The 25,509-nt window shown below is 35.2% G+C and overlaps 1 protein-coding gene across 1 annotated transcript in view; it reads left to right on the top strand.

Moving 5' to 3' along the window:
- LOC150110674 (uncharacterized) overlaps positions 1-23,589 on the top strand; it is a 39,868-nt gene extending 16,279 nt beyond the window's left edge. Inside the window, exons 3-7 of the mRNA XM_090404503.1 lie at positions 1,953-2,050; positions 18,683-18,803; positions 19,149-19,335; positions 20,248-20,390; positions 23,353-23,589. Coding sequence (XP_090260629.1) covers positions 1,953-2,050; positions 18,683-18,803; positions 19,149-19,335; positions 20,248-20,390; positions 23,353-23,589 — 786 coding nt within the window. The remainder of the gene's footprint in view (positions 1-1,952; positions 2,051-18,682; positions 18,804-19,148; positions 19,336-20,247; positions 20,391-23,352) is intronic.
- The last annotated feature ends 1,920 nt before the right edge of the window (positions 23,590-25,509 follow it).

The raw sequence follows: 25,509 nt of genomic DNA, 5'->3' as shown, positions 1-25,509 counted from the left end.
TGTGGCATGGGGCATTGTCGTCTTGATAACACGAGTGCATTCCATAAAAATTCCACAGTGTAGGCAGAACCTGATTATCCAGAATGGTACTGAGTTGCCTTCATGGAACCACGGACAATGACCAGTGGCCCAACTCCAAACTAGCTGAATGCACCCCACACCATTACTCCTACACCACCAAACTTTACTGTGGATACAACATACTGTGGTAACTCGGGTTCACCAAGTTGCCTTCACACCCCGTCCTCAGAATGGATATAAGTGAACCTTGATTCATCGCTCCAGAGTACTGTTCTCCACTGGTCAGTTGTCCACGCTCTTTGCACCAGGTCAGAAGAGCCGCCTTGTTCTTTGTTGTGATGCTTGTGTGCCGCTGCTCTTCCATGGAAACCAGTATAAATGGGGATATTAAGATATTGGATATATCTTAATATATCTTGAAATATTAAGAATACTGTAAAAAGAATATGTAAGATATTCTTTTTACAGTATTAGTGCTCACCATGGTGTTACGGGCGCTCTGGAACTCATCACGAATGGTGTGTACCGATTGAAGCAGGTTTTTTGTATGTCACCCTTTTTAACACCCTCCTGTCCCTGTCAATCATTTTCGGCGGCCGCCCTAGGTGTTTTTCTTCACTAATGATTCCATAATGTCTCCATTTGTTGATCACATCGCTAACCGACGATTTCAGATGCTCCAGTTGAGCGGCAATGGTACATATGGACATGCCACCAATGTGACACCTGTCAAAGTCACTGAGTTCACGTCGTGTTACCATACTATCTGTATTCAACTGCTACGTTGAAATATTGCTTCCTACTATCTATACACCGGTTTTATGTTATTAACAAACCTAACGTCAAATAACAGGGGTGTCCGGACAATTATTGATAGATAGTGTGTATTAAAGAGAAAAATACGAGTGCTAGGATTTAGGGCCACGAGATGGTGGAAGTTGTCTACTGCACTCTTCTCTCCTCAAAGGCTTTGATTTGTTGATGGTTTGAGTTCATTATCAGTAAATAATCAATAGATGGAGACTGGCTGCTCTTCAAAAAGTTAATTTAGGACTAAAGGAGTCCTACTCCCCTTTGTAGAATTTATTTATTTATTTTTTTTTTTTTTTACATTTCATAACTAGGGATACTGTTTCAATGGGTTTCTTCTGCAGATCTTATCTGAGGAAGATAATAGATGGCGTTTTGTTTCAATACCCGTCGCGAGCCGGTTGAACATTTAGCTGTTTATATGTATGTGCTTGGAAACTTATATATGAAGATATATGCGAGTATGTGTATATATCAGTGGCCTCGCATGCCCATTTCGGTTCGGTGTGTGTTGTCTTGGCTTATGCAACCCACGCTAGAAAATTCACCTCAGTTTGGCCGTATTATTGCATAATAATAATAAATATAGCCTATAAATAAATATTACAGTAGGATATGTGGTTGATATTTCCAGAGATTAAACTGGAAATGTAATCAAAATAAACCCTAGTGTAATATTTATCACAACTAATTCCTTTTATTCTTTTATAGGGGGTAAGCGAGGTGTTTTAATATTAACCCCTTTGAAGCTAATTTTAAGTTTCATAATCTATCTATTAGAAATGTGAAATATGCTCTTCAATACATCGGTTATATGTTAGCTCGTGTATGTATTTTTATATATTTATTGTTTCATTAATGTGTACTATAATTACTGTTCGTAATATTTGTTTTATTCATTTCTTGTTACGCAGTTTTAATTTTTGTATATTGCCGTTTAGTCTTACATTTTAAAAGAACCCTTGCTTTCAGAAATGCTTCTTGCATATTTTCATACCATTATTATGGTACGAAAATATTCTTTTTCTGTTAACAATTTTTTTCTAATAAGATGTATTAACTTTAAATGAGTTTTTAGTGATGAAGCTTTATATTGGACGATTTCTTATTTCTAATTTTAGCTGTGTCTTGGGTGTTATTGGACTGTTGCTGCTCACTGGCACCTTTCTGGAGGTATTAATGATACGGTACCCACAGATGGAGGACACATTGCCGGAAGGTAAAGTTTCCCACCCTAACCTTTTTTTTTTTATTTAAACGCAAGAGAAGACTAATGTAGTTTCCTACAAATACAATGTGATTAAAAAGTCCATCTGAACGAAAATTCAGCGCATACCAACTCAAGGATGTAAGAAGCACCGTATATATGTTTATTAAAGTTATCTTAAAATGATCTTATCTCAGTGATTCTCAACTCTGGGGGGTGCGAAGAAAATCTATTTCATTGAAACAAAAGCATTTAATGAAACCAATAAAAACAAACATAAAATACACTCTAAAAATAAAATAATTAAATCTATAAAATTCATTGTATTAAATAAACTAGTTACGCTTAAGGGAACATATTAATATTGCAAAATATACCGAGCAACTAATTAAAACTAAACAGTAACTATGGATCTAAAAAATAAAAATTTCCTTGGGCCTGTGTTGCGGAGCAAAGCTTTTCAAATGATGGTGATACAATGGAAATTGACACTTTTAGTTCTCTTACTATATTTAACTGAGATCTATATTTTGTTTTTAAGCCAGACACTGCGGAAAACTAGATTTCACAAAGATAAGATCTTGGAAGCGACAAAAGTGCACGAAAAGCCAGTGGCGTAGCTAGATCTTTTGTCGCCCTGGACAGTTCCTGAGTTTGCCATCCCTCTCAATACACACCGAAATACAGCAAAAAGTCAAACCGACGCATAGAAAAAGAAATTAAAACATTGTGCTTATGTTTATTTTAGTTGTAAGTACAGTTGTTAAAAACTAATTATTAAAGTAATAAAAGTTACTAAGTTAACATAAATAAAACAATCGTTGAAAAATAAAACTGTGTCTCACGCGGACCGCCCTTCCCCCTAGCTACGCCACTGTGAAAAGTTCTTGACTTTAGTGCAGAAAATTCGTTATTAACATCGCTCCAAAATCCAAACAGCGATTTAGATGCAAATTGTCTTTTGATTTCGCCGCTTGACGTGAGGTCTATAAATTGTCCCTCTTCTTCAATTGAGAAGAAGAAGAGGGAGAAGAAGAAAATAGTTTCTAAAATTCTTCGTCCACATTATTAAATGATTTTCAATAGTTGCACATAAAACTTGGAAGTGTTGCTCTTCTGTCTTGTAGATTTGGATAAATTCATCCACATTTGCAAACATTTCTAATTTCTGATGCTTTACCTTTTACCAGCGATTTTCCTCTTCCAGGAAGATTGCTATTTCGTCTCTTAATTCGCAAACACGTTGCAGACATTTTCCCTGTGATAACCATCTTGTCGCGCAGTAAAATAGTAACGCTGAATGTTCCACTCCAGCCATGTCTTTGCGAAGTTCAGAAAACAATCTTGATTTTAAGGGTCTCATTTTTATATAATTCACCACGGTCACAACTGTTGTTAACACAATGTTTAGGCCAGGACTCATTTCCTTTGCATCAACAGCTTCTCTATGAATCATGCAATCCCACAATGCATTTGGGGAAAAATCCCCAAATGCATTGTGGGGATTTTTCCCTCTCTGCATATAAAATCGTTGAATATTTTGAATAATTCAGGTGCTGTGGCTCTTCTTTCTATTGGTTTACAAAACAATAGCTCTTCAGCTGCTGATAATCCATCGCGAAATCGAACCTGAGCAATTAAATGACAATCCTTGTTGCTATCTGTTGCCTCGTCAAGCTGAATTGAGAATAATTGGTCACAAAGCTTCGACAAAAGTTGTTGGTGCGTATCTTCACATATATCACCAATTAGCCAAGCAACAATATCATTTGATAGAGGAATGTACTATAATTGTTTAGTAAACTTTTTCCAAGAATAGTTGCCACAATGGGCTTTTTTCACCTAGCCATTTTAGATGCAACTTTGTAAGAAGCTAATAAAACTTTTTCATTTACAGACAAAGCTTTTTTTAATGATAAATTTTTGCTTTTCAAAATATTTCAGTTTGGTAGCAAAGACCTCTCGAAGTTTGTTAACATACTCCTTATGAAGTGTTTCCAAACGTCTTTTAAATTTATTCGGTTCATGCTATCAACCGCCAAAATTTTCGAGCAATAACACACAGTGGCAATAACATACTTCAGTCTTTGTAAAACCAAAATCCAAATATTCTTCTGCATACTTTCTTGTTTAACTTTCGGAGTGATATTCTGTGAACCTGAATTTATTGACATCGAGGCTTCACAGTCGTGAGATGCCCACTTACGTCGAATTAAAAATGTATCCATTTTTCAACTCTAGAAAAGATTGTTTTTATACCGTGTATCACAGTCGTTGCCAATAGAAGAAAAATAACGCCGACCATCGACTTCTCACTGTTGCAGTGTTACTGCCGTCTTACCATTCCAAGCCTTATTTATACTCTCAGAACCCAGAAGCACTTCCAGAACATTCGAGACTTCCAGTGTTGAAATCGCGAATGTTTCCAAAAGGCCGATAGAATTCAAAGGTCTCTGTGCAGTGAGGCCAGATCTATACAATTTTCGAAAGATTTGATTACGTATTTAAATTGGTATGAATATTTAAAATTTTTAATTAATTCCTAGTTTTTTTGGTTTGTTTGTTTTGCTAATTTTTATGGACTTTTTCAGTGTCTCGACACAAGAATTGCAAGGGGGAATGGTTAGGGACGCCACAAAAACTAATATTAAAAAAATGGGACACACATGAAAGAAGGCTGAGAAATATTGTCTTAACTAATGATCACAGCAAAATTATCTTAAACTAATAATTACAGGAATTCAGATGGTATCATCCATTTGTTTAACTAAGAGAAGAAAGTCGTGAGGAATAATATTGACTGATGTGTCGTTACTGGAACTGAGAGCAGAAAGTTTAATTCAGAATCAAAAGAGACTTTATAGTACGCCCACAGATTCGACACCCTTTGACACTTCTGCGCATGTCACAAATAGGAGAATCCATTCCGATAATAGGGTAATCAATCCGTCTTCTGGGATGTGTTTGTTTATTATTACACGTCGGAAAATTAACTTCTCTTTTATGATCATTATAGTTTTGAAGTGGTAACTATTTTGTTTACATAACAGTTGGAAAATTTTACGTATAAAGCACGTGATTTTGCGTGTTAGCGACCAATTCGTACGTCCTTCATTTCTTTCTCCCCTTCAGCATGAATCGACTATTCTTGGCACCAAGCCAAGCGAAGCTCTATAAAGTGTGGGCGTACTATACTTAAGAGACGTATTTCAGTCTTTTCGCAATTCCACTCTTCCAAATAAATAAATTTGGGAGAAACAAATAAATTTTATTTCTTGAACTCTTTGCTATCATCATCATATTATTATTATTAATTTTTTTCAGGTAAACTGAAGGATGCTTTATTGGCGTTTTCGCTTTGTAGGAACTCTAAACGTTTAATGAGTACGGAATCCCGGGGTGAGACGTTCAACAGCTTAGAAGGAATGCGAGTTTTTACCATGATGTGGATCGTGCTGGTCCACAACTACATGGTCATTCCTAAGCAGCAAACATGTAAGTATATTATCAGCGTTTAAAGAAACCGGCAAATTTTAATTTTTATTTTGTGTGCGCATGTGGAAAGACTTATTGAATCAACTGTTAATAATTCCGAGAATTGAATTTAATGCATAATCACATTCAATAATTAAAATTATGAAAATGTTTTGGAAGTATTTCCATTGTATTTTCTATTTTCAAGCTCGCAATGAGGGAGCGAGGATAGCTGCTTTAGACGCATCTTTCATGACTGTAACCAATGCCTTTGTCAGTGTAGACACTTTCTTTTTCATGAGGTATGTTATGACTTAATCATGAGTTCAGTTTTTGTTGTTAAATAATGAACAGAAATTTTGTTGAATGAATACAATTAAAAAAAAAAAAAAAAAAAAAAAAAAAAAAAAAATATATATATATATATATATATATATATATATATATATATATATATATACTGTATATATATATATATATACAAGTTGGTTCAAAATTCTACGTACAAACTTAAAGGGGAGGTAGAGAACATCAAAATCAACCATATTGACATAGGAAAGCATGACCGGAAACGGCACCGGAAGGTACTAACAGGGACACAAAAATTTCTGTATCCCTGTTAGTACCGGAAGGTACTAACAGGGATACAGAAATAACACAAGGCAGTAAGTAGTGTAAAAAAATCTTTATTAGGAGTAACCGAACAGTTCAGTAGTAGTTGGATACATAATATGGTAAACGAGGTGCATGTCTGCCATCTCAGCGTTCGTAAAACGACGCACGTTCTTCGTACGACGTCGAAAGCTTGAATGAGGAAGCTTCGATTGCTCACCTGGAGCGCTGGCGAACAGCGCCACCTATTACTTTCCGTTGGCGTTTCCGGTCAACCTACGTGAATATGGTTGATTTTGATGTTCTCTACCTCCCCTCAAGTTTGTACGTGGAATTTTGAACCACCCTGTATATTCATTTCATTTTCAAATAAAAATACTAATTCACAGTTGAAAGAAAAGTTCTATGTTTTTGAAAAAAAAAAAAAAAACATTATTAATGTTTATACTTTTAAATGACTGAAAAAGAATTTTTAGCTTTATTAAATTAAACCTTTAAGCCTAGTTGATACAAAGGGTCTGCTTCATCGCCAAAAATAGCTTCACCTTTCTTTCTTACTATAAACATTTTAATGTTTTGCTCTGTGTTATTCTAGAATATCAAACTAGCTTGATAGCAAACGCCAACAAGAATTCGTTTTGTTTCCGACTATTACTAAACGCACACACCAAAGAATTTTTAGTGCTGCTATTGTAACAATCGGATCCTTGTTTATGCACTGATAGAATGCTAGTTTATGTACAGATAACTAGAAGATCTATAATTAAAAAGATATTAGACACAGGAATGTTAATCAATATCCTTCATTTTAAACTTTATTAAATTCAACTGTTTAAGCCTAATTGTTACAAAAGGTCTGCTCCATTACCAAAAATATATTGCTTATTTTTTTTTTTTTCTTTTATATTGTAAACATTTTAGGAGCATCTTCAGTAATGCAAATTTTTAAAATATATTATTAGATTTCTCAAAAATTTATTTTTTTTCTTACAGCGGCTTTCTGATGGCTTATAACTATCTTCGCTCCATGAAAAAGACGAAGGGAAGATTGAACTTACTAATGTTCTATTTCCACCGACTTTGGAGGTAAGAAAACTTACGTCTCTCTCTCTCTCTCACACACACACACCCATACTTTTAAGCCTTTACTAAGCCAAAACTGGTTTCGATTTACTGAATGTTTCTTCCTTATATTTAGTGGAATGCTTCTAATCGCCAGGAGATCGCAACGTTTGCTCATCCGATAGAAAGAACTTTCGAATCCCATTTAGAACGCTACAAAAATATTTAGAAGAGTTTTTTATCTGAAGGTGAATTTGCTAGTTTCATACAAAAGTGGCTGCATCTCCGCACCCCGAAAACGTCCATTTTTTTACTTCAAAAATCAGACGAACCGGCCGAAGAACACATACAATACAATGGCTTTGGCCATAACATAATTTTAAACTAGCTTCGCAAAGCTTTTGTAAAAATAATAATAATTTTTTTTTTTTTTTTAACATTTTATTGTCTCAGATAAATTACATACATAGATACAACAATAGTTTTATATACACGTATATATATATATATATATACATAATATTTATAATACATTACAATTGTGAATAACAAATACTGGCGAGTTATTAATATTTTTAAATTATAATTTTTTTTTTAAAATAAATAATATTTTTGTTCACTGCTAAAATATTTACACATACATATATACAATAGTTATCTTGAGTATAATAGTAATAATTTTTTTTTTTAATTTAAAAAAAAAATTATTATGTCTCAGTATAAGTTACTTACAATAATAATATTTACAGTAATTACTATAAGGATTATACAGAATTTTTGATTTTAGAATATACATATACATATACATAATAATAATAATAATAATAATAATAATAATAATAATAATAATAATAATAATAATAATAATAATAATAATAATATTATTATTATTATTATTATTATTATTATTATTATTATTATTATTATTATTATTATTACTATTAATTTATTTATTTTATTCATTTATTTATCATTATCATTATTTATTTATTTATTTATTATTTTTTTTTATGTCTCAGATGAATTGCATACATAGTTGCTGTAGTAATTATATATATATATATATACTATTTATAACGCATTACAAGTGTGTATAACAGATTCTGGCAAGTTGGTAATTTTCTTCCTCGAAGCTTAGCAGAGCTTATCTGAGGAAGATAATAGATGACAGAGGGTGGTGGTTTCATGGTTGTGTTCCTATACTGGTCACAAGCCAGGTGTTGATTTTACTGTTTGTTGGTACGTGCTTGTAAGACTTCGACTGCTATTACAGTTTAACTTATTTTATTTTATTTTTATTTTTGTGCAAATAGGGTTGGATTTAAACATGGTGTGTTTGTTTCTTTGTGTTCTTGTAGTGTTAGTTTTTGAGAGGGGGTGTTGTCATAGGTTTGTGTGTGTGTGTGTGCGTGCGCATGTGTGGTGGGGGAGAGAGAAACAGGAATTGCTCTAATTTTCATTCTCGCTATAATATTTATATAGTGCCTGTTTCAGCTCTCTGTATGTTCCTAGGTTTCTGTTGTCGAACGGCAGTTTGTTTATCATGTCAGGTACGTAGAAGTTTCGGGTGGCTTTACCGTAGTGATTGTTGTACTTATATGTTATGTAGTTTGTTGACTGTGGTCTTGTTATTTGATATGTTGTTCTGGTTACTCTATATGTTGGGCTGTAGTAGTGTTTTAACATGACTGTGTAGTGGCGTAAGTGTTTCACCTTAAATATTTTGTGTTTTGTCCGTGCTTCCTGCATAAGAGTGGGTTGTTCCCAGAATATCAGTTTTATCATTTTATCTTGCAACCATTGTAGCCTGTTAAGTCTGTAGTCTGCGCAGAATGCGTATTTTTATGTGGGTTGGGGCAATGTCTTTTAATCTGTATAGTTTTCTTGCTATTATCCTAAACTTGGTATGTAGGTAGTTTGTATGGCTATTCCAACTTTGATCAGCATCGAAGTGAAGTCCAAGATAGCGTGTTGTTTTCACCTGTGTGATCGTTGTGATTTTCGGTTCTGCACTTTGTGTATAGGATGGTGAATGTTTGATTGTGAGATATTTAGTTTCTATGGGCAGGGTTTGGGGGTTTTTGAATATCATTAGCTTTGTTTTTCCAGGGTTTATATATATGCCGTTTTCGGTTAACCAGTTAGTTATTTGATTGATGTCGTGTTGCATATTTTTGTAAGCGATATTTGCATTGTTGTGAATGGATACTATGGCCGTGTCGTCTGCATACTGGAAGATTTTACTTTTTAGGGGGAGTTGGCTTATGTCGTGTGTGTATATGTTAAATAGAATGGGAGATAGGACAGCTCCTTGCGGTACTCCACAGGTTACATGTACCTCTTTGCTGTGTGCTGATCCTATACGTGTGATGTGCTTTCTGTTTTTCGTGTATGCTTTAAACCACTGGAGTAGACGACCTCCAATTCCGATATGGGTAAGTTTCGTTAACAAGGTTTTATGTGTTAGTGTGTCAAATGCTTTTGTTAGGTCAATGAAGACCACTAATGTTATTCTGTTTTTATCCAATGCAGCGTTTATTAGATCTGTGAAATCTTCCAGGAGTGTTGCTGTTCCTTTATTTTTTTGAAAGCCATATTGCGTTTTGGGTATGATTTGAAATTTTTCAACGTATGTGGAGAGTTTCAGATGTACAATGCGCTCCATGATTTGGTTGATTACAGGCAGCGTGGCGATAGGTCTGTAATTACTTATTATGTTTCTTTTTCCCTGTTTGTGTATGGATGTGATTAATGCAGTCTTCAGTGTTTCAGGTATGTGTCCCGTTTCGAAGATTTTATTTATCAGTTTTTGTATAACTGGAAGTAGGTCGGTTGAGTGTTTCTTGATGTCTTTTGGTCTGATTCCGTCTATCCCCGGTCCTTTGTTAGGATTAATTTGTTGAATTGCCAGTGATAGTTCTTCTTTTGTTACTGTAGGGAACCACATCGACTGGGTTGCTCGTGGACCTAGTGGAGAATGTTCGTTTGTGTGAGGAAAGGTTGTTTCTTGTAGCTTTTGGGCAGAGTTCACGAAGTGCTGATTAAAGTTGTTTGCCAACTGTTTGAGGGATTTGGGATCGCAGGCAAAGCTGTGTTTTATTGTTTCTGAGGCAGTGGTTCTGTGTATATTGTCCAGCATTTCATTAATCAGGTGCCAGGTTTCCTTTATGTCATTCTGCGCTGTTGTTAATTTGTTGCTGTAATAGTTTCTTTTTGCCGTTCTAATCTGGGTTGTTAGAAGATTCCGTTTTCTTTTGTATTCAGCTTTTAAAGTGATATTGTTTGGCGACTTCTTAAGTTGTTTCCATAGGGCATCTTTTCTTTGTATGTCTGTTAGTATGTTGTCTGTTATCCATGGATTTTGTTTCGTTTGGGGGCGTATTTTTATTTTTGTTAATGCTTTGTTATATATTTTGTTAAATGCAAGTTTAAGATTATTATATACAGCTTCAGCAGAGTCTAAAGATGCTATCTGCATCCAGTCTGTTTTTCTGATTTCATCGTTCACTATTGCTTCGTTTACAATGCTATGATACTGTTTTGTAGTCTCAGTGATTTTTATGGGTTCTGGTTCAGTGTGTAACTGCAATGCTGTGCAATAATGGTCTGCTAGTTTGCATGTTATGACGGCTGCTGTGTGGCTGTTTGGAGGGGCCCTTATATTTATATGATCAATGCAGGTTGAGGTTGTTTTATTTTTTAACGGTAAGGTTTAAATTTTTTTTATTTTTAAATTCATCAAAACTAGAATCGCTATTTCATTACGCATTTATTATTATTATTATTATTATTATTATTATTATTATTATTATTATTATCATTATTATTATTATTATTATACAAATACATCTTGGAGTCGAGACCCAGCTAGGGGGGGGGGCAATAGAAAGATGCATCCTAACGGAGATAGCGTTTATCATACCTTGTCTTAAATTAGTTCAATATTTGTGCACTCATTTCATTTGACAGTACATTCCACCCACCCACCCACCAACCATTCTTCGTGCAGATCAACTCATGCCGCACTCTCTTATGCATCACACCTTTTATACAACTTCTAAATAATGACCTCTTTTCTCTATCCTCTTCCATCCTTCAAGCCTTTGAAAACTATCCTGGGTATCTATTTGATAAGCACCTGTTAACAATTTATACGTCTCAGTCATATCGCCCCTTCAACTGTTTACCAGAGTCTGCAATTTACATTCGCCCAACCTCTTCCTAGTCAGTATTCACAATCCCGATACTGCTTTTGTTATCCATCTCTGATCTGTTTCCAGAGCTTGCTTCTCATCTAGGAACGCAGGTGACTAAATCGGTGAGCAGAAGTCCAGATGTGGTCTAATCAAAGCCTTGTACAGAGGAATGACACATCCTTATCTCCACTCGTCAGTGTTCTTCTTAATATACTGACATTTCTTTGTACTGTTTTTGCAATATGTTCTTGAACTTCAATTCTCTATCCACCAATATCCCTTGCTTTCTTCAACCTCCTCTAATACAATGCCTCCAGTATGATACACAGCTTTATATTTTAGAGATCCAAAGAGCAAAATTTTGCATTTACCCGTTTTAAATTAAGCAGCTCAACTGCTCCAGAAATGCAGAGAAGGTCTGTAATTTGAAACATCCGTTTTGCTTCCACCTTTATGCAAAGGAGCAATGTTGTCCTCTTTCCACTCTGGGATTGTTAAGGGACAGAAGACTCTCATTAAAAAAATTTATTAAAAAAAGTCAAGGAAAGCACATTCTTTCACAACACGTGGTGAAATCCCATCTGGTCCAACAGCCTTATTCACATCAAGATAGGGTGATCATAAGTACCGTTTTTTTTTTTTTGTTTCATATTTCCCGCCCGTCCCACAGTTTTAATAAAAATGTCAGTTTTGTCCCGTTTTTAGTAAAAACTATAAATTTACTTTAATATTGGTCAATCATAAATTATTATTCATAACCTGTAATCGTAAATCAATATCATGGATACCAGTAATTTGTATAACCATGGAATCGCATTGTTCGATACTAAATATCGACATCTACAGTGATTTATTCAGAGAAAATAAAAAAATACACGTTGGCAACATTTGCGCGTCTCATGCGCGGCGTCTGTTCTGCTGTGGCGTTCGTTTTTGTTTTGTCCGTATGCCAACCGGTGATTTAAATTTAATACTTTAAAAAGTTTTAAGTCTTATTTTTAAAACTTTAAGTCTATCCCCGCAATGTCAAAGAGGCGAAACTGCAGTTTTAACGACGATCGCCAGAAAGAATTCAAATTTATTAAACTGGACAAGCTGTGTAGCGATGGAACAAAAGTGGTATGCCAACACTATAATGTCCATTTTCCCGTTGCTCATGGAGGCAGAAGTGACACATCAACCAACATCTGCGTAGCCAGAAATAAGGATGCTGAAAAGATGGTAAATAGTAAAAGCGATAAAATTGCAGCAAGTGAAGCTCTTTTTGCTTATCATATTGTCCGTCACGGCCAAAGATTTCGCGCAAATGACTGCTTGTCGACATTGATAAATAAAATTTATAAACCAAAATTTTCTTCAGCACGTACCAAATCAGAATATTTCAGCTACAGAAGTAGCCATGAACATTGAAAATCTTGTAAACAATTTAGAGTCCAGAAAAAGTGAAGTGTTTTTAACTACTGATGTCGAAAAACAACTAAAAATATTAGTATATTCAGGAGAAATTAATGAGGCGAAGTTTTTTGAGGTAGTTGAGAATTTTTATGAAACCAGCTAGAATATGTCAACAAGTGGAAGTGCAGTTTAGGAACCACTGAGAAGTTCATGTAAATATTACTAAGGTAGACACACCTGAATGAAAAGAAATACAGGACAGCCTGAACGAGGAACTCATCACACGCACAGAAACAGAAGAACTCTTGTAATCGATCAGTGGACCCTCATAAAATCTATAATTGTGAGGCCGTTGGATACATGGCGGTATCTGACAAATGGGTACAGATTTTTTCTGAAATGAGCGAAAAACGCCTACACTTTCAAGACTTTTGTAATATTGTAGAGTTTAATCTTTGTCTTAAAGGAGGTAGAGCATCTGCTGAGAGAATATTTTCTGTTATGAACAATATGTGGTCAAAGGAGAAATCTAGATTAAGTGTTGAGACAATGAGGGCTATGTTAATTGTAAGATAAAATCGTGTCATGGAGTGTGAGAAGTTTTATGATAAAGTGTTGAAAGACCGACATTTGCTGCGCAAGATCGCTTCATCGGAGAAATATTCATAGTACGATCGTGGTGAAATACAGTTTCTCTCTATGTCTACCTAAATTTATGTATGGGTTCTGTCACTGAAGAATAATGGTAAGCTCAATATGTTTACGGAATACAGAATATTACATAAAGCTGTCCCGTTTTTGCCATCCCAATGTCCCGTTTTTGCCTCAAGGAAATATGGCAGCCTACATCAAGATGACAATTACATTAAACAATTATAGACTTCTACCTCATTCACCTTCTAGGAACTGAGTTGAAGTATTGATTCCTCAACTTTCTGCTTTCTTAGAACAGTATCATTACCACTAATGTGAAAAACAATAGCAAAATGATCAATCACTAAACAACTCCACAATAACTTCTTTGGTCACTCTTGAGCACATCTCTATCAGGCAGAATTATATTCCATAAGTATTCTTTCCTGTGCTAGCTGCATAGCAGAAAAACTGCCTAGACTTTGTTTAGCCTATTTCACTAGTCTCCTCTCATAATCTAATTAATTTCGCCCTTCTTGTTATATTGTCAGTCTTCTTGCCTGCACCTTATAAATTTCGTTTAGTTGTTCACTTCTTCAATGTTTAAATTTTCTCCATAATCTTCTCTTCTGAAATTCCTGCTTAATTTCCCTATTCATCCCTTAACACTTATTTTGTTAATCCTTTTCGACTTAGCCACGCAGTCTGTTATTGCAATCATCAATAACAATGACGCCCGCCACATTAATCTCTTTTCCTACAAGTTCCTTTTCCCATAGAACTCCTTCAAAGTGTTTTCTGAGTTTTACATAATCTCCTATCCTAATATTCCCCATGTATCCTATTAATTTGGACACCTAGCATGCCTTCTCACCTTCTAGGTCAGGACTACGAGATCACTGCCGCCAACTAGTGGTAATGTTGATATGTTGTGGACAATTACATTATCCGACGTCATTACTAAATCTAATACATTTTCCACAAGTTCCCTCCATCATCAACCCTATGAGAAAGTGGTCCCTGCAGAACTTAATAAACTCTATTTCCTTTCACACATAAGCTATTTCTTCTTTCCAATTTATATTTCGAAAATTGAAAACCCCTATTATTATAATAACGCTTTTTTCACTGGCTAAACTAATTTGCCTTAACATTTATTCCCATCTCGTTCATTATTTCCAGGTCTGTAACAGACTAACCCAATCTTTCTCTAGTAACGTTTAGGTCACACCAAACACTTTCAAAATTATTTTCGCCATTACTACGTAATTCCTTAAACTTACATGGACACACCTCGTTTGATATCATCAGTAATTTCTATCTTCTCTAAAAATACGACACTTTAACTTGGCTTCAAATTAAGACACCATTATCAGTTAACAACGTTTCGCTTATACCAATTGTCTGAGGCTGGACTGTAATAACCAATGCTATAAATTCTCGTGTCTTATTCCTTATACTTCTGGCGTTAGTGTATAAACAGAGGAGGGCATTTTTAAAACTTTCCCTTGATTTTTCATTTTTTATTTATTTTTCGTTTTTCTAAAAGCCAAGACATCTTTGCTTTTTCACTTTGTGAATCATCGAACCCCATAGCATTATTTTCTTAACTTGTCTCTTCACCTTTTTCCTCCTATCTCTACCAAATTCATTCCGTCCATTCCAATTTCCAAAGATCTCTTATCCAAACCCTAAACCTCACTCTGTGCTGTCTGCAGTGAGCTTCGGAGCGCCCCAATTTCTTTAAAATCTCAGTTCTACACTTCCAATCTTCACCCATCTCAGAATCATTTTCACTTACATGCACATTTTGCCTCATCGTCATCGCTTCAATAAGTTCACATATACACAAATCTTCCTTAATCTCATCTCACATGTTTTTTGAAAGCCTGAGACATACATCAAAACAAACATAACATTTAACATTATTTTTGAATACCTTTTGGGTGAATTATTTTTGAATTTTGAAATAATTATTATTTCACTGTTTTTTCAGAATAATGCCTCCTGTAGTAATCCAACTTGCATTCATATTCACACTTCCGTTATGGGGATCAGGTCCATTCTGGCATGCCGTAATTGACAAAGAAGTGGATGCATGCTATAAATATTGGTGGCAAGTTCTCCTCAATATTAACAGCTGGTTTAAATTCCAAGAAGCTGTAAGTTGTCCCACTACATCATTTAGCATTCTCGAAAAAAAAATATCATTTTTTAGAAAATAAAGTTATAAATGAATGTTTAAAAAGTTCAGAGAATTTATTTAAATTACTAGTCAGTATAGATTTTATTTCTTTTGAGATTCATTGTTAACCCCCTTTCTCCATATTAGCACAGTAATTTCAAAGAGCTCAGTGGAAGTGGCGTTTACATTTTCGTTCGATGATAGACTTAAGTTCAAGTCTAGTCCCCGTCTGGAGGAATTTTTTCTGAGCATTTCTTCAACCTGTTCCTCAGTTAGTTGATATCTGGCACGCGCAAGCTGTGTTTATTTCCCCCGAAAAATAGGGTTTTTTAGTTCCGTAAACTCAAGAAAATCAACTGTAGAACCCGGACTAAGTCAGGCAATGACATATCCTGCTAGAGCTAAGAGATGGCAGCATCTGTTTGCATGTCTTTTCATTGGTTGCCATTTATAATTAGTGATAGTCTTGAGTCAGCTGTCTCTGATTGGCTATCGGTGGAAATTCAACGCCCATTCAGATTCAAAAACTCCTTATAAGGGAATAAAAGGCGTTAGCTGATTTATTTATTTATTCAAAGAGATTAATATTAGATTCTATATGAATGACATGTCAATGAATTAAACCATGAATAAGTTTTGAAAGGTGGTTTTAATTTGAGAATTTTATTAAATTATTTAGATGATATTTTATTGATGATCTGGTGGGTCATATTGCTCCGAATATACGAGGGTCATTTTGACATTTCTGCACACTGCATTCACATCATTCACATTCTACATTCATATCACTTTTAAGCCTAACTCTGAACCAAAACTGTCGCTTGTTCGTTTTCTGTTTCTGATTTTAGTATTTAGCGAAATGCGACTTCAAAATGGAGGAAGAATCGGACTCAGATCGGATATTGCGCCTTTTGCTCTAAAATCAACGGTCACATGTGTGTCACGCACGTGATATAGCTTATATTGTGAAAAAGTATGGATTACCAGTTCTTATCCCGTGCAGTTTTCATATGATCCCTTTTCTCTACAGGCTTCGATCTGTTCCGTAAATTGTACCACTCTGTGGGAAATGCTTCGCTAATACTTACGAGGCTTCTGCTGAAGCAACCGTACTTATCAAACACGCTAACAACAATAACGACGGAAAGGTTTACTGATAGGAATAAGACTTATCCAAACTACACTTATTACTAATCATTTACTAATGTTATTGTGATGGAGAACCACCATTGTACAAAATGTTGTTCTGTTCCAATATTGTTCATTTGGACACTGTTTGCAGAGGAACATTTCTTTCAGTTTACATTCATGAAAATCATTCGAATGTTTTCTAAGTGACTGACTGTGTGGTTTGTGTCATTCCAGTGTCTTCCTTATGCTTGGTATGCCTCTGCCGATATGCACTTGCACTTCGTAACACCTCTAATGTTGATCCCACTTTTCAGGTAAGAAAAATAAATCGCTTGTTTTCACAATCAAATATTGATTTTTTTAAATATATTAAATGCCATAGTTACAACCATTTTTGGTTTTCATTTTTTCCAAGTTCCTTCATTTTGTTAGATTTGTTAAACAAAATTCAAAGAACTAATAGTGTCATAAATATGGACTCTTAGGACATTATACTGGTTAAATAATTGAGCAAAGCAACCTATGAGGAAAGTAACAAACGATTTCTATGCTCTTTATTTATTTATTTGAAATCTGTTTTGATATTATAATTATTATGTGACACCTCCAAGGAGTCCAAAGACTCATCGAGGGAGGGCACCTACTCCACAACTCTCCGTCTCTCTACCACTCAATCCACCAACTACAGCAAACCACAACTGCCACCACCATCATCATCATCATCTACACCAGCACCGTCTACTGCCCACCACCATCAATATTTTCACAGACAACCACGCCCACGGCGGGATTCGAACCCGCAGCCTTTTGGCTGGAGAGCGGATACTCTAACCCTTTTTGAGTATTGCATACACATTTATATGTCATAGCATACACATTTAGTTTGCCCACCTGGTTAATCGTGTGTCACTAAGTTTACCACTTCTTTAGTTATTATTTAATTCACTATTTGGTAAGATTACTACTGCATTAAGTTAGCAGAGGCGCGGAGATAACATCGAAATGAAATTTGTCCTTAACATTAGCGAATCGTTTAAAAATCATTTTAAAAATGGGATAAGGCGATTGTCAGGTTTCAGTTTTTGAGTATTGCTCAGGGGTTGCCTGAATTATGGGCCTGGCTGGGGGAATGGTTAGCGTATCTGCTCTCCAGCCAATAGTAAGTGCCATCATTGGTAAGCGTAATATGCTGGAAATTACGTGAGCACGCACGCGCCCACACACAGCTAGGTTTTATTGTTATGGCTATTTTGCCTATTTTTGTTTTTTAATGGTGTTATTTAATTAAAATAATTACGTTCCTTGCAATTTCACTACCGTTTACCTAGATGTACTGAAAAAAATTAACTTTTTTTTCCAGGTTTCCTATTCTAGGTATAATAATTTCAGTTGGTATAGCTATCCTCTCCTGTGTTCTAAGTGGTGTTCTAACTTATGTGAACGGCTATTATCCAACGGTATTTTTTATACAGCCAGATCAAGTGTAAGTTGATATTTTTAAATTATTTTTTAGTAGTAAGGATAGCTATAGTTATAAATTATATGCACTGAATGTGTTGATATTCTGCTGACTAATTAGCAAACGAACCTTATTATATTTTTATGTAAACGATTTTTGGTTTTTAGTTAAAAAATTAGTATGAATGTTTCTTTTATTGTTGTAAATTTGTAATATAACACCATTACAGTATAGTCCGCGCAGTTAGCGCGGACTATAATGTAATTTATGACTGTAAATCCGTGGGAACACACACGGATTTACAGTCATAAATACTTAACCCCCATGAGGGGGAGGGGCTCAACTCGCCCCAATAAGGACGGGGGAGAAAAAGGGAGGAAACTCTATACGAATAAATAAAATAAATAAATTACAGTACAAAATGATACTGTATTGTATCATAAAGTCTAAGACTATATGATAATGGCGTTATCATGATTATTTTTATTTATTTTCAGTGAATCATTACGGGGTGGAAATGCTGTTTATTTACGTCCTTTTTCTCACCTTGGAGTCTATTCCGCTGGAGTTCTTTTAGGTTATTTCATGCAGAAGTATCGCTCCGTTAAGATAAGTTCGGTGAGTGAGACACCTGGTGTCTACTTTTTTACAGACATTGTCTTTTACAGAAATATGACAATAATAATATTTAAGGTGTACTTCATGCTGGACTGGAATAATAATATTTTATTAATGTAGACGAGAGAGAGAAAAACCTAGATGTGAGTAAAATGTTTTATTTTGAACTGATCAGTTAAAGATATGACGTTCTTATGATTTGTTCCTTACAGTTTTTTTTATCAGTTCTTTTATGAACCGTAATTAGCTGATTAAAATAAGAAAGGACCTTCGAGTTGAATACAATTTTTGTTAGTAATTGACACGATGTCTTCGGTATTTGGAGCTTTTTTTTTCCCCTAACAGATGATGCATGTGGTTGGGTGGACTGTTTCAACTGTGGTTGCTATTCTCATTCTGCACGGTCCATATAAATGGAACTCCGGTGACATTCCCATCGGTGCCACGGCTGCTGTGTATGCTGCGCTCTTCCGTATCGGATGGGCTGTGCCTGTTGGATGGGTGATATTTGCGTGTATCACAGGCAAAGCAGGTTAGTGGAAGATTTTCTTCACTACTAATTTTAATTTAAAAATTAATCTGCTGATGTTAAAATCATTTTCCTGTTTTATTTTTCGTGACAGCCCCCCCCCCCCCCCTTGATTACTTTAATTTCTTATGAAACTTGTCTTGTTGTTTTTGTAAATATCGTAAACTTAATACTGGGTTTAAATTTTTTTTGATGAAAATTTTATTCATCAAAAACAAAACAATACAAATACTCATTAGAGAAAACATTGTGACCACACCCTGTTTTCGGCCTATCCAGACTGCACTTGGCTGGAAACAGCGTGTGGTAATATCTTGGTATGGGTATTGTTCTCACAGACATCATCCATCGCAATATATTACCACACGCTGTTTCCAGTATATTGCTGGATGTATATGCTACATGGTGACAATGTAGCCCAATTGATCTGGATTCTTCCAGCAAGGCGCCAACCCGGATCACAAGGCATTCCCTGTGCAAGCATGGTTCGAAAAGCATATCCAAGCATTCCGTTTGCTCCTCTAGCAACTGATTCTTCTGATTTGAATCCCATCGAACTTGTGGGATCACGTGCAAATCAGCATTCGCTGCTCGACATCAGTGCCTCGTTCGGTTGCTGTCCTCCGGAAGGACGTTATTCTGTCTAGTTGATACAGATATCCCTGTGAACGTGGAGTCAATGCCAAGCGGTTATGTCGGCCAACACACTGGAAATGTTTTGGCTCATGAGTGTATTCTTAATGCTTTTGTTATGCTACGTATTCTTAATTTTATTTTATATTTAATGCCTTTATTTTATTTTATATATTTAATGCCTTTATTTATTATAAATAAATAATAATATAGTAATAAAGTAATAAATAATAATATAAAAATAATATAGCTACTTTCTTATTTGTTTTCTTTGATTGATAGGTTTCGTCAACGCCATTTTGTCTTGGAAAGCATGGCTACCCGTCAGCCGCCTCACTTACACCATCTACCTAATTAATATGCCGTATCTGTGGGTGAGAAATGGAATAAGAAGAGAAAGGTTGTTTTTCTCGCATTTTGAATTCGTAAGTGTGATTATTATCTTTTCGTTGCGCAATGTTTTGTATTTTATAAGCGACAGAAATCTCCTAATGCAGATTGGTTGTGCTTATTCCTACTTGTTTATGATACTATAAAAAATATACGCAGGGTGGACTGTAGTATAACCCTTCCCCCCACGCAAAAAATCGAAAGTGAATGGACAGTGAATTTATTAAAATAATTTAGTCATCATTTATTAAAACTATCAGAGTTTCCACAATGAACAGTGATCTGGGATTCTGTTTTCTGGTTTCGATCGAATTAATGGAAGGATATTTTGGTGCTTATGTTGATATGAGTTTGACGCTTAGTGTCAGCTACACCTATTTGCGATTTTTCAACAACATCGCTGGTCGATTAATTCGTGAGATGTTTTCAGAAAACAAGAAAAAATTACATGTTAATTCCCTGTTAATAACAGTTGGATCGAGTTTGCTTACAACGAGAGGCGTGCACTTGTGTAAATTACTAGATAAAAAGTCAAGACACGAACCTACTCGTGAATCATTCGGGATATTTTCTATTTGACAGGACAGTACCCAATAGTGTTACTTTTTACATGCAAGATCGTTGTTAGGGTTATGTCGCCTTGGAAAACTAACAGAGGGTACTAAGGAGCCGATTACTTCAGCACAACTGGTAAGTAGTTTGGCATTATAACAGTGCCAAATGGGACAGTCTCCGAGACACTATGCTTCATTCCTATGGTTGGATTATTGGTTTCGGTCTTACAGTCCAAACATACGCACTGGACGTATCCCCAAAGTAATCTTCATTGGCATGAAAACCTTCATTCCCCGCACTACTCTGAACTGCCCTTCCCTAACTAAACAGAATGATAGGTGACGCCTGTGAATAAGTTACGTTAAACTTGTGCTCCCGCATTTCATCGCAATTGCAAGTGTTTTTTGTGCAAAATAAGCAGGAAACGAAAAACTAACAGAGGGTACTAAGGAGCCGATTACTTCAGCACAACTCGTAAGTACCCATAGTCCATTAACTCGACTATTTTTTACAATTAAAAAACAGCCACGTGAAAGCGCTATGCCTACCGTGCGAAGTAAAGACGGCGGCAACAAAGGAAGATTACCTCAAGTCCCGTCAGCGTAGCGTCGCCGATCTCCAACAAACCAAATGACATCATGAAGTGTCGCAGCTGTGAAACCGAAGTTAAAGAATGGAAAAAAAAGGTATATCGTGCGATTTCTGTTGCAACTGGCTGCATACTTCCTGCTCGAAAATAGCTGCATCGGCGCACAAGCTCTTCGCCGATCTCAACCAGCCCTCCTTCTGTACGATGTGCCTCCCTTCCGTAAAACAGCTACTAAACCCAGGCAAGAGAGTTGAAAACCTCGAACCACAGCTTAATACTATGATAGATACTTTCTCCTCTAAAATCAGAAAGTTGGAAACTAAGCTCGAGAAACTCGGCGACCAGCGCCCGATCGCCAGGGCACCCGTGCCCGCTAACGAACTTCGCGAATAATCGCGTCACCGGTACACTAGTCGCTCGAGGCCGAAAATAGGACACTCAACACCGTTATCCTGAACTTTTCGATGGAATGAATCTTAAAAGAAAACGTCGGCAAACTAGCAGAAGAATGCAATTTCGACCTCCACAATATCGTTTGATGAGATTGTTTCTCCTTTCGCAACCCACTACCCACATACGGTACTAACGTACTATAGGTTGACCAGCAGCCAACCTCTCGTATATCATTAAAAAAACAAACTAAAATTTAGAACGCGTTGTTAAGAAATACTTATTATTGGATTATTCACCCATTATTTTAATTTCCGGGGGGGGGGGGGAGGGACAGGGCAATATATGCACAAGAGAGGTATTCTGTGAATATACAGCCTGGAATGGTTCTAGAGTTTATAAGCATTGGTGGGGAGGATGATAAATACTGGGGAAGTGATTGCATAATATTATATTTTTTTAGCATTTCTATTGATATAATTTACTTCAATTTTTTAACTGATAACATTATTTTGATGTTAGTTTATATTATAATTGAAGCCGGTGTAACCTTATTTTAATGATTTTGGTTCTGTAATGCTAGATTGCTAGAAGAAGAAGAAAGATTGTTATAAGTTCAATTCTAGTCACTGACTAAAAGAACATTTACTGGATTTTTGCCAGCTAATTCCCGAGTTAGTTGAGCTCTAGTGTAGAAGAGTAGTGTTTGCCTTTCTTCTGGGAAAAAATTCGCTGTTTCATCCTGCATTTCATAAAATCGACCAGAGAACTCGCACTATTTCAGACAATAATATTCCACCGAGGATTTAAGCTTACAAGATAGCGGTAGTTATATGCTGCACTCTTGCCTTCATGCTCTCAAATCATTGATAGCTGTAGACTCAGTTATCGGTGACGGGCCAAGGATGGAAATCTGCTCTCTACCGATTTCCAAAAGTCAGTTTAAGGCTAAAATAGTTCTGTTTACTGCTTTTGGGGAAACTATTAGGGTATTCATTCTTTATTCATTATAATTCGAAAAGTGTGTAGATAAAATTCGTTAAATACTAGGAAAATAAATATTCAGTATCGTTTTATAGTCAAGTAGCAAAACAAGTTCGCCTTTGATACTTAAGTGTTGGAAAGTAACAAAGAGCTTATAAGAATACAACCTTCGCCATGAAAATAGTCTTAGCATTGCATCATATAAAAGAACTCTACCCAATATTCGATTTTCTTTCTTTCTTTTTTTTTTTTTTAATTTGTATTTATAATATATTTAGTTTTTGTTGTTTAATTTGGAAGCTAAGGGAATTTTCTTATCCTGACGGATCATGTGTCAAAAATTAATTTCTTATTGATTAACTGTGTAAATCCTTTGTGTAAAATTAAACTAAATCCTTAAAAAATTTCAAATTCTGTATATAACAATCAATTACTAAACCTCATACAATTTCCATTCTCTTTTGTGTTGTTTATTTTAGGTGTGTGAGTTCTTTTCATCTTATTCCATTGTGGTGCTTATTGGAATTCTATATTATCTCGCATTCGAAGCTCCACTCGCTCCTTTAGAAAATGCGCTACTTGGAAGAACCTCTAAAAGGAAACAAACTGCAGACAAAAAAGGTGAAAATGATGAGCAGGGAGAAAGGAAAGAAACGCCTAAGAATGGTTCCTGTGACGAAGTCATTGTTACTCGTATTACCAAACTCTCTTCCTGAATAAAATCAACAGAACTTATCGCTACTGATGCTGTATTATATGTGTGATGTGTTCGTCTCTTGCTGTGAAAACTCCCCTTAAATTAATGTGCACAGCGTTATTTTTCTGATATACTTCTAAATACATTACTGTTATGTATATCCTTATTTTATATCCTGAAATATCTTTGAAACGCCTAATATTTCAAATGCATATATTCATCATCATTTTCGTGATAAATGAGAAAGTTTTAATCGTGGGCAGAGTTAAAGGTAGGAGACGCCCACGAAACCAACTATGTCCTCAATGTTAGAACTTGAAATCCAGATAGTCAAGATGTTTGGAAAAGAGAGAGAGAGAGAGAGAGAGAGAGAGAGAGAGAGAGAGAGAGAGAGAGAGAGAGTTAGTCATAATGATTTTGATTTTACAAATTTCTTTTACTTTAGGTCCTGTATAATATATGAAAGTGAGAAAACATTAAAATATTAACAATCACGAATCCCTCCATTGAAAGATCTCCCATCTCTGTTAGTGTATGTTATCTAATAAGAAATATTAGTGTCCTAGTCTGTGGACTTGAATTTACTTCACATTTTCATGATCGTCTGCAACACTGATTGGATACAAGCTGCTGTTTTTTATAATAAATAAATACATAAATAAATATAAATAAGACTTTTGATGTGTGAAACGTAAAAGCTTGTCATACAACGAAAGTGAAATGGTCCGAAAAAAATTTCAAAGAGTTGAGCCAGATTCACGTCCTAGGTTTTTTACATGGTCATATGAACCAATTCTATTTAATCTGTACGAGCTATTTCCACATAAACGGATATGTCTGAAAGGCGCGAACAGTTGGTTATTATTTTCTAAATAACTTATCATTCATATACTAACATAACAGCATTCCACTAAGAAGATAAACAGAAAAATTCGATTAATAAAATAAACTGCCATGTTAATGATATCCTTTGAAGAGTAAAGAGAGGTATACAAAAAGCTTTGTTGTTTCGTTTTTGTTAAAAATCAGTCACCCATGACAATGACAACAACAACTAAAAACGTTTATTCTATATACAACTTCGCTTCGGCTTTTCATTCATCTGATGGGTGGTATGATTAACAAAATATAATTTTTCAAAAGCATTTTTATTTATTCAACGAGGATAAGATCACTCTGATATTCCACGCGCAGTTTTTCTATGTTCAAAGTTTATTTTTCACTTGGTTAGACTATAATAAATAACACACTTGGATAAAGGATTCAACTAAATTTATTATAGTCTGACCAAGTGAAAAATAAACTTTCAACATCTTTCTCTAAATCCAGAGTAATTTAATAATAATAATAAAAAAAAAAACGTTGGCACACCGTTTGGCAACTCCTATAGGTAAAGATGACCTGCCATTGCTTCTGCCTGGTATTCCCACCTCTGGGCCTGGCTCAGACACCTCAATAAAGGGCGAAACTAGTCTGGGTTGCGGCCATTCCCTTAATGCTTAACATTATACATATCCGCAAGGAGATGTGCTTTGCATTATGGGAGATACTGAGATAGGAGTGCTGTTAGCTTGGGCCACCTTTGCTGCAAGTTTCCCGGTGTTGTACTACTTTACCACAGTCCTGAAGATATTTTCAGGCGCAAACTTTGTTTGCTCACACTTGGATAAAGGATTAAGCTAAATTTATTATTTTTCTATGTCCATTATTAGAAATAAATTTTGTTGCTATACAGATTTATGAAATACAGAACAAAAAAGTGACAGAATAAATAGATAATATAATTGACGGACACCATGTATGATTATCATACTGTAAGTTTTTATATGAATGTTTGGATTAATGATATATGTAAAACGCAGTACAATATGTGTATTTCGTATACATAATGCTTGTATAAATATTTGTAAATGATCAATAAATGTTTATTTACTACGTA

This window comes from Typopeltis vanoorti, chromosome 1, assembly GCF_054136105.1.
Source record: "Typopeltis vanoorti isolate ZY-2024b chromosome 1, IOZ_Tvanoo_1.0, whole genome shotgun sequence".
Lineage (NCBI taxonomy): Eukaryota > Metazoa > Arthropoda > Arachnida > Uropygi > Thelyphonidae > Typopeltis > Typopeltis vanoorti.
The sequence above is the reverse complement of the archived record's forward strand: the minus strand, read 5'-3'. Positions and strand labels throughout refer to the sequence as shown.